Source organism: Oncorhynchus keta, chromosome 16 (assembly GCF_023373465.1).
Source record: "Oncorhynchus keta strain PuntledgeMale-10-30-2019 chromosome 16, Oket_V2, whole genome shotgun sequence".
NCBI lineage: Eukaryota > Metazoa > Chordata > Actinopteri > Salmoniformes > Salmonidae > Oncorhynchus > Oncorhynchus keta.
In genome coordinates, this window is record NC_068436.1 from 665,422 (window position 1) to 684,540 (window position 19,119).

Here is a 19,119-nt window from a genome sequence, read left to right on the forward strand (position 1 = left end):
GCAAAGAAAGACCTAGCAAAGCTGCAGCTGGCTCAAAACAGCAGCCCATACATAAGATGCACGCCAGTCTATCCTGGGGTCAGGGTTCATGATGGATGAACCGCTTCTCTTCTAGTTTGAGAAATATTACTGCAAATGAAAATTCCAGGATTGTATGCATTATCAAATAGCATTTAGCTTAGACACCTATACATATCCCACAAGACATGCCACCAGGGGCCTCTTCACAGTCCCGAAGTCCAAAACGAATTCACAGCAACGCACACTATACAGAGCCATGAATGTATGGAACTCCCAATTACAATTACTCAAGCAAATATCAAAATTACATTTTGGAAACGGATTAAATATCTCATGGAGCAGAGGGAACTATCAGGCAACAAACATTTTTTAGATGCATTGTTTGTATATTGTATTTTTTTGTTATGTGACTGTCCTTGTCTATCAGTGTTTTGTTACTTGTCATGTTCTGTGTTTTTTGTGGACCCCGGGAAGAGTAGCAGATGCTTCTGAAAACACGAATGGGAATCTAAATAAACAAATAATGAATAAAGTTTCACGTTTTTTTGTGATGCCTGAAATCAGTTTCATCATAGTGTACATCTAAAATAATGTCTGTGTACAACAACAAAGTACAATGAAGCAGAGAGGTCTACAGTAGGACAAACAGGTTTATTTGGTACAGTGGAGTAAATGAAAAGGTATGAATTTTACTCCTGTACAAAAAAACATCGAAACCGAACTCTGTCGATTTAAGGAGAGCTCAAGTTCCTAGTATTGGCCGTCTGTGATGGTGTCTTGAAACATGATCAAGCAGATAAACCCAATCATGTACAGAACAATGTTAACACAATCATGTACAGAACAATGTTAACAAACAGGTCAATGTGCATCATGAGCACTTAATTCATTGTTAAATAACCTGAATTCATAAAGGACCCTTTTGTTCTTTGTTAGATCTCAAAGGAGACTGAAATGTCTATAGTGTGGTTCCTTATAGAGGTAAATGATGGTTAGGCCTAACAAATAAGTCACTATTTTTGTCCCAAAAAAACAAACTCAAGGGGCAAGCGAGCCATGGCTTGATACTGGCCAGCTTAACCTGATCATTCTCCAGGGTCTTTCATTAGGCATCAAATGGGAGAAAACATCTTCAAAACGGACGGTGAGTGTGCATTTCAAATGGACAAAAGTCAGTTCCACCACCTCCGATTGAAGCATTGGATTTGTGTAAGCATGGGCTATCTGGAAAGACCTTGCGCCATTTTACATCCATGGGGGGGGACAAGTGCACATTTCAGTGAGAGAATTGGGCTGCTAGGCTCCTGATTGATGCCTGCTGAATATGACCCAGGTATCACTTGGCCGAGAGGACTGTTTTCTATGGATAGAACAGGTCCCAGCGTGTGCATTTTGGCACATTGAGGCCACTGTAGTTTTCAAAGGACACTTACGGAATAAATGTTTCTGTGTGAGAGCAGAGACATTGGTGGCACTTTAGGTTGTGTGTTTTTGTTCTGGTATTGCACATGCAGTCTTTTATCCCTGCTGTGTGGGAGGCTTATTTCCTTTGCGGCCATTCACAAGATCCTAACACCTTTCTGAATGGACATCTTCCTACTTGTCTTGTGCTAAAATAGTTACGGAAGGTTCAGAAAGGTTTAGACAAGGCCTTCTGACAGTACAACGTTGAAAAACAAGGGAATGAAGAAAAAATAAAGAAAGAAAACATGCACTTCTACTGTAGGAGCCGTGACCCATTGAAGTCCTCTCGTGACTTTTCTACAGATACACTATTTACAGTAACATTCAATGATATTAAATATCAACTTAAATTAAAAGAAACAAACATTAGGCTGCTATAAATAGCTACTGTATTTCTCAAGTTGAACAAGACCGTACTAATATGTTGCGTATGGTGATTTGTCTCAGTCTTTCAACAACTGAAATGTCTGCATGGATGTAGTCTTGAAACATAAAAAAGCAGATACACAAACAAAAGAGAATAAAACTAAAATATATGTCAGAACTTAGAGATTAGTAAAAAACGGGTTAATTGAAACTGACAATTGAGGGATGACAGACTGAGATAGTCGAGAAATTCCTAACAGGCGACTCGATCGGCACTTGAAATGGCTCACAGGAATGGTTGACAGAGTCACATGGACAATAAGGCATGAACCTCTTCCCCCTTTCACTATGGCCTAAATATAAACAAATGTAGATAAACCTGTGCACTGCAATCTACTCCTAAAAGTGATTGCGCTGACATGCGCTGCGTTTATGGCAAACGTGATCTCTGTGAAATCACCTTTAAAAAAAGTCTAATCACAGTGCATGGGTCTACCTACGTTTGTTTGAATCGCGGTTTAACATAAGTCACTCTCTCTCACACACGCCATCTCTTCTACAGCACAAGGGGACCAAAGACACTATCACAGTAGACAAGAGAGGGCCACAACAGTCACCTCCGATGAGCATTACAGTCAAGGGGAGCAGGCTATGGTTTCCAGATTGTCACCCTCTGCTTCCCTTTCCCCTCTACCTGGGATTCACATCTTGATCTTGGCATAGAGCAGGTCAATCTGCTCTCGGAAGTGACTGCGGAGGTCTGTCCTCTTGGCCTTTAGCGTGGGCGTCAGGAGGCCGTTCTGGACGGAGAACATCTCCGTGTGCAGCGAGATATCTCTCACCTGCACGAGACAGCATGTTATTAATTATTCAGCTTATTATGTGTTTAGGATCCCATTGAGATGCAAATGTTGTTTAGTTTTTTCCCTCCAAGAGTACTCTGTGCTAGAGGCAGCATTATAATCATGCACAATTTGGAACCAACATCACTTGTGAGTGTTACCGTGTCTAAATGGTCCCTAAGGAATGTGTGGATCGTTAGGAAGGATTCCTCACCTGCTCAAAAGACTTCAGCCCCCCTTCTTTCCCCAGCCTCAGAATGTCCTCCAGAATGGCATTTTTCATCTCCTGGAAAGATAGGCACTTCAGACAAGGCAGTGTAGACAATACATCTTAATGGCTGTACTTAAAAAGTTCACTCAAATTTTCTTTCAGTATTTTGTTCTTTAGTCTATCATTAATACAGTCCCACCCAAAATGTGCATGTCAGAAGTCACATTTTCTATATGGAGCACTTTCAGTACAAACAAAATCTGTGATGCGTTTGAGATGAGATTGGTTCTGTTCTGATATCCACACTAGCATGCACAAAAATGGTAACCGTGCAAGCCTTCATTCTAAGGCTTTAAACGCAAATCTTATTTGTCACATGCGCCAAACACAACAGGTGCAGAGCTTACTGTGAAATGCTTACACAGAAGCTCTTGACCAACAACACAGTTCAATAAATAGAGTTAAGAAAATATTTACTAAATAAACTGAATAATATAAAAAGAATAACAAGGCTATATACAGAGGGTACCTGTACCGCGTGAATGTGCGGGGGTACATGTTAGCCAAGGTAATTTGTACATGTCGGCAGGGGTAAAGTGACTATGCATAGATAATAAGAAGAGTAACAGCAGTGTAAAAACAAGAGGGGGGGCATTTGATTAATTGTTCAGCAGACTTATGACTTGGGGGTAGAAGCTGTTAAGGAGCCTTTTGGACCTTGACTTGGCGTAGTCGAGACAACAGTCTAGAAAATAATTTTTTGGGGCGTTCCTCTGACACTGTATATACAGTATATACAGTATATACAGTCGGTCCTGGATGGCAGGAAGCTTGGCCCCAGTGATGTACTGGTGCATACGCACTACCCTCTAAGGGGGTATGGCATCACCATACCACGTAGTGATGCAACCGGTCAGAATGCTCTCAATGGTGCAGCTGTAGAATTTTCAGGATCTAGGGACCCATGCCATATTTTTTTCAGTCTCCTGAAGGAGGAAAAGGCATTGTCGTGCCCTCTTCGCGACTCTCTTGTTGTGTTTGGACCATGAGTTACTGTAGAGGCTCTGCAAGATCCAGTGACATTTTGCTGAGGACAACACTTGTTGAAGTGTAAGAGGTATGCTAGCATGGACTGTGGAAATCAGCCACTGAATACACTGTCAGGTAAATCTGCCATACCATTGAAGCTAGCTAACCTTGCTTGCACACATCTCCAAATAAGAACCCTCGATGCCCTTCTTCTTTGCCCATCCTGGTAAGAAGTCTGGATCAGGCACCACAATGCCCACCAGGCATGCCTGTGTCAAACAAGACATTTTAAAACATTTAGCTTTTTAGAACCACAAACAACGTGTTTCAATAGCACAGCAGAAGACTTGGCACACATGATTTGGTTTGTCACAAACCTGCAAGCTATCGCCATGGACAAAGATCTGGGCCACCGGGTCGCTCCGGATGTAGATGTTCTCGACCTTCTCTGGGGCAATGTACTCTCCTTGAGCCAGCTTGAAGATGTGCTTCTTCCTGTCCACGATCTTCAGAATACCATTCTGAAAGTAGAGTAAACAAACTTAATCAGTACTTAGTTAACTACATCAGATTTCACCCCATTACTACTTTCCCACTCTTAGTCAGTCATAGATTGAGGCATAATGTCTGCTGATCTCTTTTGCCTGGTACTTATTTCATCATCATCATCATCATCAGCTGAGCAGGGTAGGTCCTGGGTCATCAGCTAAGCAGGGTCAGTCCTGGTCACTCCCTAGATGGGATAACAGATGCTGCTGGCAGTGGTGTTGGAGGGCTAAGGAGATCCCAATGCCCCAGGGCAGTGAAGGGAACATTGCCCTGCGTAGTGTGCCATCTTTTGGATGGGACAATAAACGGGTGTCCTGACCCTCTGTGGTCATTAAAAATCCCATTGCAATTATCATAAGAGGGGTGTTAGCCCCATTGTCATGGCTAAACTCCCACCCTGGCCCCATTTCATCATGGCCACCTGATCATCCCCCTTACTCCAAACTGGCATATTTCACTCCTCACCTCTCTACCCGATGTGTGGTGAGTATTCTTGGGCATTATGTGGCGGCAGGTAGCCTTGTGGTTAGAGTGTTGGACTAGTAACCGAAAGGTTGCATGATCGAATCCTCGAGCTGCCAAGGTAAAAAAAAATCTGTCCTTCTGCCCCTGAACAGGCAGTTTACCCACGGTTCCTAGGCCATCATTGAAAATAAGAATTTGTTCTTAACTGACTTGCCTAGTGAAATAAAGTTAAAAATAAAATAAATTTAAATTCTGGCACAAAAATGGTAACCGTGCAAGCCCCACCAGAGGACAATTTCCCATCCCCACCTTATAGGCTAGCTCAATGTTTCCCAATCTTGGTCCTGGGGCCCCAAAGGGGTGCACATTTTTGTTTTTGCCATAGCACTAACAGTTGATTCAACTAATCAAGTCATCATGCCTAAAGATTGGGTCTCCAGGATCAGAATTGGGAAACAGAGCTAGCGGATTTAAAAAAAAAAAAAAACATTAAAAAGCGTAGCCTAGTGTAGAGTTGACAGTACTTACAGGCAGCCACTTCCCAATGTCTCCGGTGTGGAGCCAGCCATCCTGATCCAAGGCCTCCTTTGTCTTCTCCGGGTCATTCAGGTAGCCCTTGAATACGTTTGGTCCTTTCACACACACCTGCGAAGAAGCAGAATTATATATACATCAAATACAAACATGGGACCAGGATACACGCCCACTTCCTCAATTGTGAAGTATCAAAGCAAGCTGGGAACACCCCCACCCCAGTATTCCAGTTGGTCCCAATACACACGGTAAAGAGATCAATGGAAGGGAGACCAAGGACACAGTCATTGGCGCCCATTCAAAACAACGTGGATATTAATCAAATCCGTTCTAGCAGGCCCATAATGTGGTTACTAAAATTTGATTTGGCCGTTTTCGCTGCATAATGTTTAGAAGTTGTTCTTTAGGGTTTAGACAATCCACTACGTGACCAAAAGTATATGGACACATGCTGGTCAAACATCTCATTCCAAAATCATGTGCATTAATATGGAGTTGATACCCCTTTGCTGCAATAAAAGCCTTCACTCTTCTGGGAAGGCTTTCCACTAGATGTTGGAACATTGCTGCGGAGATTGCGTTCATTCAGCCACAAAAGCATTCGTGAGGTCGGGCACTGATGAGTGATTAGGCCTGGTTGCAGTCGGCCTTTCAATTCATCCCAAACGTGTTTGATGGGGTTGAGGTCAGGGCTCTGTGCAGGCCAGTTAAGTTCTTCCACACCGATCACGACAAACCATTTGTGTGGACCTCGCTTTGTGCACAGGGGCATTATAATGCTGAAACAGGAAAAGGCCTTCCCCAAACTGTTGATACAAAGTTGGAAGCACAGCATCGTCTAGAATGTCATTGTATGCTGTAGCATTAAGATTTCCCTTCACTGTAACTAAGGGGCTTAGCCCAAACCATAAAAAAATAGCCCCATTATTCCTCCTCCACCAAATGCATTGGGGCAGGTAGCGTTCTCCTGGCATCCACCAAACCCAGACACATCAGTCTGACTGCTAGATGGTGAATAGTGATTCATCACTCCAGATAATGAGTTTCCACAGAGTCTAATAGCAGTGAGCTTTACACTACTCCAGCCGACGCTTGGCATTGAGCACGGTGACCTTAGTCATGTGTGCGGCTGCTCGGCCATAGGGAAACCCATTTCACAAAGCTCCCGACAAACAGTCTCTTGTGCCGATGTTGCTTCCGGAGGCATCTTAGAACTCAGAGGGGGTGTTGCAACCAACAGACAATTTTACGCACTACATGCTTCGGCACTCCCGTTACGTGAGCTTGTGTGGTCTACCACTTCGTGGCTGAGCCGTTGCTCCTAGACGTTTCCATTTCACAATAACAGCACTTACAGTTGACTGGGGCAGCTTTAGCAGAGCAGAAGTTCTCCGAACTGACTTGTTGGAAAGGTGGCATCCTATGACGGTGCCATGTTGAATGCCCTGGAGCCCTTCAGTAAGGCCATTCTACTGCCAATGATTGGCTGTGGAGATTTCATGGTTGTGTGCTCGATTTTATACACCCATCAGCAACAGGTGTGACTAAATAGCTGAATCCACTAATTTGAAGGCATGTCCACATACCTTTGTATATATAGTGTCTGTCTGCTAAATGCTAACTCCGGTTCAGATAAGCTGGTAGCATAGCTAGCCATATAGAGAGCGATGGTGGTATATGAAGTCGCTTTTTAAGTGTAATGCAGTTGATTGGTGACGATGACATGAACATGTATTGGAGTTGACAGGCTAATTTTGATGGGTGTTAATGAGGAGATTCTGATCTAGCAACAACACGGGGGCCCCATGTGTGGAATTTCCATGGTGTTTACATTGACAAAACAAACGTAAAACAAACTTAAAACCCTACCACAGGGCTTAGCCCTTATTCTTCAATGTTTGCAGATCAGTATGGTGGAAGCTTTACCACTGTAGTGCTTATACCTATCCAGACCCTTCAGATATGCTAACATCGACTAGTTAGGGCCAAGGGGGAGGGACAGGGAGCAATTTGAGACGGAGGTGGGACTTCCATTGGTCTAAACACCTCACCTCTCCTTCCCCATTGGCAGCAAAGTAGTTCATCTCAGTCACGTCCACCAGCTTTACATAGTTGCAGGGCAGTGGAGCCCCCACATGACCTGGGCAAAAAGAGATGAGTTGTCACATTCCAGTAACACTTTATTTGGCTGGTCTTTCATAATACCAACATGGTCTCATAAGGTTTCATGAAGGTTCCAGTGAGCCACACAAGACACCGAAGTAAAACTGTTCTTGTTCATTGTAGAATCAGAGTAGAGACATTTGTATGTTATGCATTGTTGCGATGTGGTATGTTATGCATTGTTGCGATGTGGTATGTTATGCATTGTTGCGATGTGGTATGTTATGCATTGTTGCGATGTTATGCATTGTTGCGATGTTATGCAACACATGGTTGCGATGTGCGATGTTATGCATGGTTGCGATGTGGTATGTTATGCATGGTTGCGATGTGGTATGTTATGCATGGTTGCGATGTGGTATGTTATGCATGGTTGCGATGTGGTATGTTATGCATGGTTGCGATGTGGTATGTTATGCATGGTTGCGATGTGGTATGTTATGCATGGTTGCGATGTGGTATGTTATGCATGGTTGCGTGTGGTATGTTATGCATGGTTGCGATGTGGTATGTTATGCATGGTTGCGATGTGGTATGTTATGCATGGTTGCGATGTGGTATGTTATGCATGGTTGCGATGTGGTATGTTATGCATGGTTGCGATGTGGTATGTTATGCATGGTTGCGATGTGGTATGTTATGCATGGTTGCGATGTGGTATGTTATGCATGGTTGCGATGTGGTATGTTATGCATGGTTGATGTGGTATGTTATGCATGGTTGCGATGTGGTATGTTATGCATGGTTGCGATGTGGTATGTTATGCATGGTTGCGATGTGGTATGTTATGCATGGTTGCATGTGGTATGTTATGCATGGTGGCGATGTGGTATGTTATGCATTGTTGCGATGTGGTATGTTATGCATTGTTGCGATGTGGTATGTTATGCATTGTTGCGATGTGGTATGTTATGCACTGTTGCGATGTGGTATGTTATGCACTGTTGCGATGTGGTATGTTATGCACTGTTGCGATGTGGTATGTTATGCACTGTTGCGATGTGGTATGTTATGCACTGTTGCGATGTGGTATGTTATGCACTGTTGCGATGTGGTATGTTATGCACTGTTGCGATGTGGTATGTTATGCACTGTTGCGATGTGGTATGTTATGCACTGTTGCGATGTGGTATGTTATGCACTGTTGCGATGTGGTATGTTATGCACTGTTGCGATGTGGTATGTTATGCACTGTTGCGATGTGGTATGTTATGCACTGTTGCGATGTGGTATGTTATGCACTGTTGCGATGTGGTATGTTATGCATTGTTGCGATGTGGTATGTTATGCATTGTTGCGATGTGGTATGTTATGCATTGTTGCGATGTGGTATGTTATGCATTGTTGCGATGTGGTATGTTATGCATTGTTGCGATGTGGTATGTTATGCATTGTTGCGATGTGGTATGTTATGCATTGTTGCCATGTGGTATGTTATGCATTGTTGCCATGTGGTATGTTATGCATTGTTGCCATGTGGTATGTTATGCATTGTTGCCATGTGGTATGTTATGCATTGTTGCGATGTGGTATGTTATGCATTGTTGCGATGTGGTATGTTATGCATTGTTGCGATGTGGTATGTTATGCATTGTTGCGATGTGGTATGTTATGCATTGTTGCGATGTGGTATGTTATGCATTGTTGCGATGTGGTATGTTATGCATTGTTGCGATGTGGTATGTTATGCATTGTTGCGATGTGGTATGTTATGCATTGTGCGATGTGGTATGTTATGCATTGTGCGATGTGGTATGTTATGCATTGTGCGATGTGGTATGTTATGCATTGTGCGATGTGGTATGTTATGCATTGTGCGATGTGGTATGTTATGCATTGTGCGATGTGGTAGCAATTGAATGCTTCAGTAACGCTTGAATGTGTATTACCTGCTGTCCAATCCCCAGGCATGGACATGGTGCACCCGGCTGTGCACTCAGTCTGACCATAGCCTTCGTAAAACTGTCAAGTAGAGGCAGCAGATATTTATTTGAAAGCATTGTAATTAAGTAACCTGTGTTTCTCATGCTAGTGTCATCTATCTTTCTGCACCACAGCAGCCTGAGTGCCGAAAGGTGTGAGGTTGATTCCCAAGCATGACTTGATTGTTTTGACTGATAGAAAGAACATAATTGCCAATCTTTCTAAGGCGAATCCTGTTGAACAAACAGGAAAGTTCAAAAGAGGGACCTGCCTCTCTAGGGTATGAGATGGGCTAGATTAAAATTCTCTACTTGTAAACTTCCCCTGAAGGATTTAAAAGGTGTGATGAATATGGGGGAAACTCCTTCCAGCCATGCTTGCACCAATCCAAACAATGCTTTTAAAAAGGCATGAGAATTAGGTTAGAGAATTGGAACGCAACCAGGCTCCGCATCCAAATTCCTGAGAAAGGTTGCATTTGTGCACTCTTCCCCACGCATTTATAAGCATTGGATTGGTGGAAGCATGGATTAGAGGGAGTTTATCCTTTCTTGCACCTGTCATTTAAATTGTAAATCCATGAAGGGAAGTCTCACCTGGCAGCCAAGAGCGGCCCGAATGAAGGTCAGGACGGTTGGAGACACTGGGGCCGCTCCTGTGATCATCAGCCTCACACGACCCCCAAGACTGTTCTGGAGAACAAAAAGGAGGAAAGACGTTATTGACATCCATGGTTGTACCTCACACAATAGAACAGAGATTATCAAATTTGGGGTCGCACATGTCTGAGTAATTATATATATTTTTGGGGGGGATTTTTTTTTTAAAGAAGAGAAAAACAAAATGGCAGTCGTAGAAATTATGAATTTACAATTTTAAATAATTTAATCTTTAAACTATTTTTTCAATAATTTAATAGAGCTATTAGCAGTGCCATTTTTGGTTGATTTTCTGGTCTCAAACCAGTGAGTTTGTTAACCTTCAACGACAGTGACGACCAGTTTTGAAGCCTACCAGTTATTTTATTGTTGCCTGTATTAAATGTTATTTTGGCATTAATGTGTCAGCATTACTTCCATGCTCACAATGAGGCAAGTAACAGTGAAACATGCAGCCGATGTAAGACTTTTACACAGGTCAACATTCACAAGGTCGCAGGGCCAGACGGATTACCAGAACGTCTAGTCAGAGCATGCGCTGACCAACTGGCAAGTGCTTTCACTGACATTTTCAACCAGTCCCTGACTGAGTCTGTAATAACAACATGTTTCAACCAGACCACCATAGTCATTGTGCCAAAGAACACTAAGGTAACCTGCCTAAATGACTACCGACCTGTAGCACTCGCATATGTAGCATGAAATGCTTTAAAATGCTGGTCATGGCTCATATCAACACCATTATCACAGAAACCATCCTTAGTTGACAAGATAAAAAAATCTGTCGTTCTGCCCCTGAACAAGGCAGTTATAACTCACTGTTCCCCAGTAGGCTGTCATTGTATATAAGAATTTGTTCAGTGTTAAAAAAAAAAAAAGTTTAATACATCTACCAAATATTAATTTCCACAGTTTTCTGCTTCAGTGTCTTTAAATATTTTTGTCAGATGGAATACTGAAGTATAATTACAAGCATTTCATAAGTGTCAAAGGCTTTTATTGACAATTACATGAAGTCGATGCAAACAGTCAATAGTTGCAGTTTTGACCCTTTTTCAAGACCTCGGCAATCCGCCCTGGCATGCTGTCAATTAACTTCTGGGCCACATCCTGACTGATGGCAGCCAATTCTTGCATAATGCTTGGAGTTTGTCAGAATTTGTGGGTTTTTGGTTGTCCACCCGCCTCTTAAGGATTGACCAGTTCAATGGGATTAAGGTCTGGGGAGTTTCCTGGCCATGGACCCAAAATATAGATGTTTTGCTCCCCGAGCCACTTAGTTATCACTTTTGCCTTATGGCAAGGTGCTCCATGCTGGAAAAGGCACGGTTCATCACCAAACTGTTCCTGGATGGTTGGGAGAAGTTTCTCTCGGAGGATGTGTTGTTACCATTCTTTATTCATGGCTGTGTTCAAATTGTGAGTGAGCCCACTCCCTTGGCAGAGAAGCAACCCCACACATGAATGGTCCCAGGATGCTTTACTGTTGGCATCACGCAGGACTGATGGTAGCGCTCACCTTGTCTTCTCTGGACAAGCTTTTTTCCAGATGCCCCAAACAATCGGAAAGGGGATTCAGAGAAAATGACTTTATCCCAGTCTTCAGCAGTCCAATCCCTGTACCTTTTGCAGAATATCAGTCTTTCCCTGATGTTTTTCCCGGAGAGAAGTGGCTTCTTTGCTGCCCTTCTTGACACCAGGCCATCCTCCAAAAGTCTTTCGCCTTACTGTGCATGCAGATGCACTCACACCTGCCTGCTGCCATTCCTGAGCAAGCTCTGTACTGGTGGTGCCTTGATCCCGCAGCTAAAATCGACTTTAGGAGACGGTCCTGGTGCTTGCAGGACTTTCTTGGGCACCCTGAAGCCTTCTTCACAACTATTGAATTGCTCTCCTTGAAGTTCTTGATGATCCGATAAAATGGTTAATTTAGGTGCAATCTTACTGGCAGCAATATCCTTGCCGGTGAAGCCCTTTTTGTGCAAAGCAATGATGACAGCACGTGTTTCCTTGCAGGTAACCATGTTTGACAGAGAAAGAAAAATGATTCCAAGCACCACCCTCCTTTTGAAGCTTCCAGTCTGTTATTCAAACTCAAATCAGCATGACAGATTGATCTCCAGCCTTGTCCTCGTCAACTCACACCTGTGTTAACGAGAGAATCACTGACATTATGTCAGCTGGTACTGTTGTGGCAGGGCTGAAATTCAGTGGAAATGTTTTGGGGCGATTCAGTTTATTTGCATGGCAAAGAGGGACTTCGCAATTAATTGCAATTCATCTGATCATTCTTCATAACATTCTGGAGTATATGCAAATTGCCATCATACAAACTGAGGCAGCAGACTGAAAATTAATATTTGTACTGTACACATTACCTCCATTAACCTGTACCCCCGCACACTGACTCCATACCGGTACCCCCTGTATAGCCTCGCTATTGTTATTGTACTGCTGAGCATTAATTATTTGTTACTTTTATATTAAGAAAAATACCTAAATAAAAAAATATATTAACTGCATTGATGGTTAAGGGCTTGTAAGTAAGCATTTCACTGTAAAGTCTACCTGTTGTAATTCAGCACATGTGACAAATAACATTTGATATCTGCCAGCAAATAACAAAAAAAAAAAATATATATATATATATATATATAAATAAAATCATTGAGTTAATAAAGCCGCATAGAAATAGTCTCTTTTTTGCTATCTGTGGTGGTGGGGCAGCCAGCAGAAAATACTGAGCGTAGGGGTTGGTAATGTTCTCTAGTTGCCACATGATTGACTTAGTGTTGTGTCACTCATAGGGACACTACATCACCGCAAAATCTAAGGTGAGTGCTAGAAAATTCAAGCCCCTTGGGTGCTGCCATAGTTATATTACAAGTGCCCATCCAAGAAGGCAAAAGGTCATTGGCCACAGATAAATTTACATCAAATAACACATCTACCGTAACTATGATTGGACTGATCATCATGAAGGAATCAAGTCGACAATCTACTGGCAAATCCTTTTCAATCTTTGTCATATGAAGAGAAATTATCGATAAAGCGAATTGGTGCTCATCGGCCATAAACATTACACAAGAAGTTGAAAATCGCAAATTCAACAATGAGTGGTTTGGAAGGAATCTGCTAAACAGTCACTAGCCTGCTATTCAGGGGAGTTGGTGTGTGGGCCAAGTCTGGGATTAAGAGTCTCTTTTCCAAGCTTCAAAGGATAAACATTCAACATTGGCCATGCTGTCAATCCAGCACGACTTCTGCTGCATTCAAAACAACTGGAAACTTGGACATTTCAGACTTCAGTGAGTTCAAGAGAACCTTACCACTGCTACTACACCTGACTTTGGGACTGCTGTTGCGACAGCTTTGTGTAGGCCCTAACATTGTGGGCACTTTCACCATTATAGTCCAATTAATGTATTGTTTAGTGCTGTGTTGTGTAGCGGCTTTGCTGCCAAGCATTCAAAAAAATAGTGGCGAGTCTGCCCCACCAAGATTTATATGCTAAAATCGTCACTGATCAAGAATATGGGCAAAAAGTAATTACTAACAATGAAAAAGTGTTGGGAATGTTGTTCCCATGATATTACATGTAGAAATGTAATGAAAACACAGCATTTAAAAGACAGAAAAAAATATTAAAACGTAACATGTAAAGTGTTGGTCCCATGTTTCATGAGCTGAGAAAAGAACCCAGAAATGTTCCATAGACACATTAGGCTTCTCTCTCTCTCAAGTTGTGTGCGCATCCCTGTTAGTGAGCATTTCCCCTTTGCAAAGTGAATCCATCCACCTGACAGGTGTGGCTCTCAAGAAGCTCATTAAAATAGCATGATCATTACACAGGTCCACCTTGTGCTGAGGACAATAAAAAGGCCACTAAAATATGCAGTTGAGGGTGCATGCAATTGGCATGCTGACTGCAGAAATGTTCAATTAATGTTAATTCTCTACCATAAGCTGCATCCAACATTGTTTTAGACTATTCGGCAGCATGTCCAACCAGACTCACAACCGCAGACCACATGTAACACCAGCCCAGGACCGCCACAGACTTCTTCACCTGCGGGTTCGTCTGAGTGGGTGTGTCTATAATAAAGCCCTTTTGGGAGAGAAAAACAAATTCTGATTGGCTGGGCCTTTGCCTTATCAGGCCAAACCATGGCTGTGCTCTTGCCCAGTCATGTAAAATCCATAGATTAGGGCATTTATTTCAATTGACCGATTTCTTTATCTGAACTGTAACTCAGTAGAATCAATGACATTTTTGCATCTATATTTTTGTTCAGTATAGTTTTACAGATTGCATTTCAAGCTATTTTTTGCAATGCAAATACTGGGTCGCGACAGACCTGGTTAAATATGGGTCCAGAGGCAAAACCATTTGAGAACCACTGCAATAGACAACCTTAAGATAAGTATTTTTCGATATTGGGGTCTGTGGGGGTATTAAATCGGGGACGATGTTGGAAACAACATGTCATCCTCTGGATTCTACTCAGTGCATTTTTCCCCCCAATCAAACTCCTTTGGGATCTGTGTGCCTTCCACGGGACGGTTGAGCTAACATAGGCTAATGCCATTAGCATGAAGTTGTAAGTAACATTTCTCAGGACAGACATATCTGGACATAGACATATCTGATCTTGGCAGACAGATTCAATTCTTGTTATCCAACTCCAATGTCCAATTTATAGTAGCTATTTCAGTGAAAGAATATCATACTATTGTTTGAGAAGAGTGCACAATTTTGAACATGAAAAGTTATTAAGAAACAAATTAGGAACATTTGGGCAGTCTTGATACAACATTTTGAACAGAAATGCAATGGTTCATTGGATAAGGCTAAAACTTGACATACACTGATGCCATCTAGTGGCCAACATCTAAATTGCACCTGGGCTGGAATAACATGGCCTTTCAAAGATGACACACACACATATATATTTCCTTTTTTCTTTGTATTATATTTTACCAGATCTAATGTGTTATATTCTCCTACATTCCCTTCACATTTCCATAAACTTCAAAGTGTTTCCTTTCAAATGGTACCAAAACATGCATATCCTTGCTTCAGGGCCTGAGCTACAGGCAGTTAGATTTGGGTATGTCATCTCAGGTGAATGTTGTTGTTTATTTTAAAGGGAGCTAATCCTTTTAAGTGTTGCATTATAATGCTTCATACAAATTTGCCATGATGAAAAATACTAGTGTGGCACTTTCTTACCACCAATTATTTTTACCATTAACCCTCATCTTTACAATATCCACAATCCTAAAAAACATTTTTATTTAACATATTTTTACCTTTACCTTGCTCGGGGATTCGATCTAGCAACCTTTTGGCTCATGGCCCAACACTAACCACTAGGCTACCTGCCGTTCCTAACCTTAACCCTCACCCAGAACCAAAACTTGGCTCATATAAGTTGCAACATTAAAGTCAACATTGTCCATTCTAGCACGACCATCAGGTTCCTATCCATGGGTACCTGGACTTTTTGGAAGATGAGCTTGTCCCACAAGCTGTCCTTCCTGACTATGCCATTCATCATCTCCGCATGCTTCCTCCTGGAGGCGAAAACCAGCAGCCATCTTTTCAGTGGCGTGTTGGCCTGTCCGAAGATCTTTGAAGGAGAGAGGAAAATAAATCGTATTTATTTATCTTGCAAAGGATATTGGTCTTATGCCCAGCTCCCAACCTTGTGCCTTCATCAAGGGCAAAACTGGAGTGGATGGATAGCAACAATCTGGAAAGAAGCAGATCATTGGTTGACAGTTCAGTTTGCTCTTTTATAGCCCAAGCCCAGGATTTGAACCAGTGCCTGTCCAGCTACTGGTCCACCCGTCTGACCTCTGGGCTACCTACCACCCCTTCTCCAAAGAAAAGAGAGTATTCAACAATATATCAAACCCCAAAGCAATCTAGGCCACTGAGCTATTTGAAACCTTTGTGGTCAAATTCAGTTCAACCCACCTTTGCAATGTTTATGAAGCGTCTTGGTTTTCATACCATTGCCTACACCTACCCATACTTTAAGGTTTCAATACACATGTACAACTATTCCAAGACATTTTTGTATTCATCTTTTATATATGTCCCATTAAAATAAATCCAGCTACTGGTACTAAATGATACGGTCATATTATTGTTGAAAACATCCTTCAGGGTCTACAGTTTATCTGACCTTGTCAAACATGCGGTTGAGCAGGCGGGGGACGACAGGGAAGACTGTTGGCTGCAGGGTCTTCAGGTCGTCCATCAGGAGCCGAATGTCCCCCTGGAAGTAGCCAATCCGTGCACCGTGCACCAGGATCACTCCCTGGAGAAGGGTGGAGGTGTGAGAAGGAGGCAGATGAAAAAGGAAGTGTCCGTTAACTGTCAAGTACACGTGTCAAACATGTTCCAATCAATTTTAGGTGATCTAGCTTTGAGTTTGCACTTTTGTGGTAGTGGGCAAACTAAATCAAGCTAAGCTCAATTATTTGACATGAAGTGTATTTTTAAAAAAGGGGGGCAATCCACAATTGCTACAACCATTTTTGGCCTCTACACACACACAGATTCTTGAAGAATGTAACTTATGCCTGATGAGCTGCGTCCAACTGTCTTACCCCTTCAGAATCCAAAACAAGCTTATTTCACTCCAAAAATGTAAACAAAACACTATACAGCCACAAAACAAGGTTAAAACTCCAATTCTGATATCATGGATGGTCAATCCTTGCAGTCTCAGTTTTAACAAGGGTCAAATGAAACGAGGGGTTCCTGCTTCTCGTCATTCTATCAGTTTCAGTACGTACCTCCACTACCCTCTCAAACATGTGTGCTAGAGGTAGGTAGGACATGTGAATGTCGTGGAGGTTCAGCATGCAGTGCACCTGCGGAAGACACACACCCACCCGTGTCAGGCATTGCATTACCTCAAAAACCCTCTCAAACATGTGGGCCAATGGCAGGAAGGAGATGAGCACATCCTTAGTGCTGGGCTTGAGTATGCTCTGAGTAGACAGAGCGGAAAAAAGATATGGAAGGGAAAAAAAGGGAACGGATAGGAGAGGACAGACAGGAAAGTCAGGCAACATGAAGATTGAGGAACAAGAGCGAGAAGAAAAAAAATAACTGACTGGATTTTGAAGGGCATTTAGCAGGGGGGTGGGTAAAGAAGTGCAAAGAAGGCTTGGTAATAGCAGCTTTCCACACATTGTGGAATACAACATTAACATGACACTAAGCATAATAAAGTGCCCAATTTGTTTTACTTGCCCATCCTAGCAGAGGAAAATGTTAAGATAAAAATAGCAGTTTTTAAGCCAGGTTTGTTATTGCAAATAAGAACTTGTTTTCTATTGTTACCAGGTTGAATAAATTCTACTTACTGTTATAAGAAAACACTTAGTTTCACGATACCTATATTTCTTTTGATATTCAAAATGCTTACACTTCCTTTGATAAGCCATTCAAGGAACAAATTAATCAAAAGGGTGGTTAGTTTACCTCTGTTATCTTGATGAAAGCAGCACAATTGGCAATAACATTGCCATGTGTAAGCATTCCACCCTTCGGGTTTCCTGGGAGTAAAAGAAAACCATTTATTAAATCTTGAAGGTTAGATGCTTCACGTTTTCAGTACACAATATCACTAATAAAAAAAAGAGTCAGTAATTCATGTGTGTGGGAGAGTCTCCATTCATGGAAACAGATTTAGTACAGTTTATCAACTGGATCATTCTTGTCACGAGGGTCCAAGTGTAACACACATCCTCCTGATCATGCATGTGCACAGTATGTCAGTGAGTGTTTCTTCACACTTGACTATCATACTATTTGTATTACATTATACATGTCAGTGTCCTGGCCTATTTTTCTACTGTGTTCCTTTTGAACTAAGACTGTTCATACTTTAAAAAAAATGTCTACTCTCTCTACTTTGAATCCCTGACTATGAAAAGCCTGACCTTAAAGAGAGTCTTTAAGTGTTTGAACCCTCTATAGCCATTATGGTTATTCTCCGACCCTGCTGGTCCCCTATGAACATCTTGGCAAAACAAAATCGGGACTTAAATGGTACTCAAATCTCTACCCGGTACAGCGAGAAGAGGACTGGTCACCCCTCTGTTTCTTCCTGTTCCAATTAGTTTTTCCTGGCCACAGTGCTTCTACCTCTGCATTGCTTATTCTATGGGGTTTTAGGATGTCTATCTCAAATCAATTCATATTTTATTTGTCACATGCGCCAAACAAACAACAGGTGTAGGTAGACCTTACCGTGAAATGCTTACTTACAAGTCCTTAACCAACAATACAGTTCAAGAAATAGAATTAAGAAAATGTTTACTAAAATCAAATAAAAAGTCATAACGAGGCTATATACAGGGGTACCGGTAACGAGTCAATGGGCAGGGGTACAGGTTAGTTGAGGTAATTTGCAGTAGTGTAGTATTTTTACTTCGCTATTTATATTTGGGACAACTTTTACTTCACTATATTCCTAAACAAAAGGTACTTTTTACTTCTTACATTTTCCCAGACATTTTGAATGCTTAGCAGGACAAATGGTTCAATTCACAATCTTATAATTTATTTGTAAATTATGTCTAAGCGTTGGAGTGTGCCCCTGGCTATCTGTAAATTTAAAAAAATGTAAACATGGTTCTGTCTGGTTTGCGTAATATAAGGAATTTGAAATTATTAACACTTGACCCTGATGTATATTTGATCAATTACAAGTATTTTTGCTACTTAAGTATATTGAAAAACCAAATACTTCTAGACTTTTACTCAAGTAGGATTGGGTAATTTGTACATGTAGGTAGGGGTAAAGTGACTATGCATTGATAATAAACAACAAGTAGCAGCAGTGTAAAACAAAAGAGGGGGGGGGGG

The 19,119-nt window shown here is 41.9% G+C and overlaps 1 protein-coding gene across 3 annotated transcripts in view; it reads right to left on the bottom strand.

Annotated features, from left to right (window-relative positions):
• Positions 1–653: 653 nt before the first annotated feature.
• acsl1a (acyl-CoA synthetase long chain family member 1a) overlaps positions 654–19,119 on the bottom strand; it is a 54,587-nt gene continuing 36,121 nt past the window's right edge. For 2 of the 3 annotated variants that reach the window (XM_035789028.2, XM_035789029.2), the window contains exons 10-21: positions 17,731–17,804; positions 17,037–17,114; positions 16,421–16,555; positions 15,725–15,859; positions 10,164–10,259; positions 9,534–9,606; positions 7,533–7,621; positions 5,476–5,592; positions 4,311–4,454; positions 4,101–4,202; positions 2,908–2,979; positions 654–2,693 (exon numbers count right to left, since the gene is read on the bottom strand). In XM_035789028.2, the coding sequence (XP_035644921.1) occupies positions 2,553–2,693; positions 2,908–2,979; positions 4,101–4,202; positions 4,311–4,454; positions 5,476–5,592; positions 7,533–7,621; positions 9,534–9,606; positions 10,164–10,259; positions 15,725–15,859; positions 16,421–16,555; positions 17,037–17,114; positions 17,731–17,804 (1,256 nt within the window). In that variant the 3' untranslated portion in view covers positions 654–2,552. Of the gene's footprint in view, positions 2,694–2,907; positions 2,980–4,100; positions 4,203–4,310; positions 4,455–5,475; positions 5,593–7,532; positions 7,622–9,533; positions 9,607–10,163; positions 10,260–15,724; positions 15,860–16,420; positions 16,556–17,036; positions 17,115–17,156; positions 17,235–17,730; positions 17,805–19,119 lie in introns of all 3 variants that reach the window. The other variant, XM_052464373.1, reaches the window with a different exon arrangement.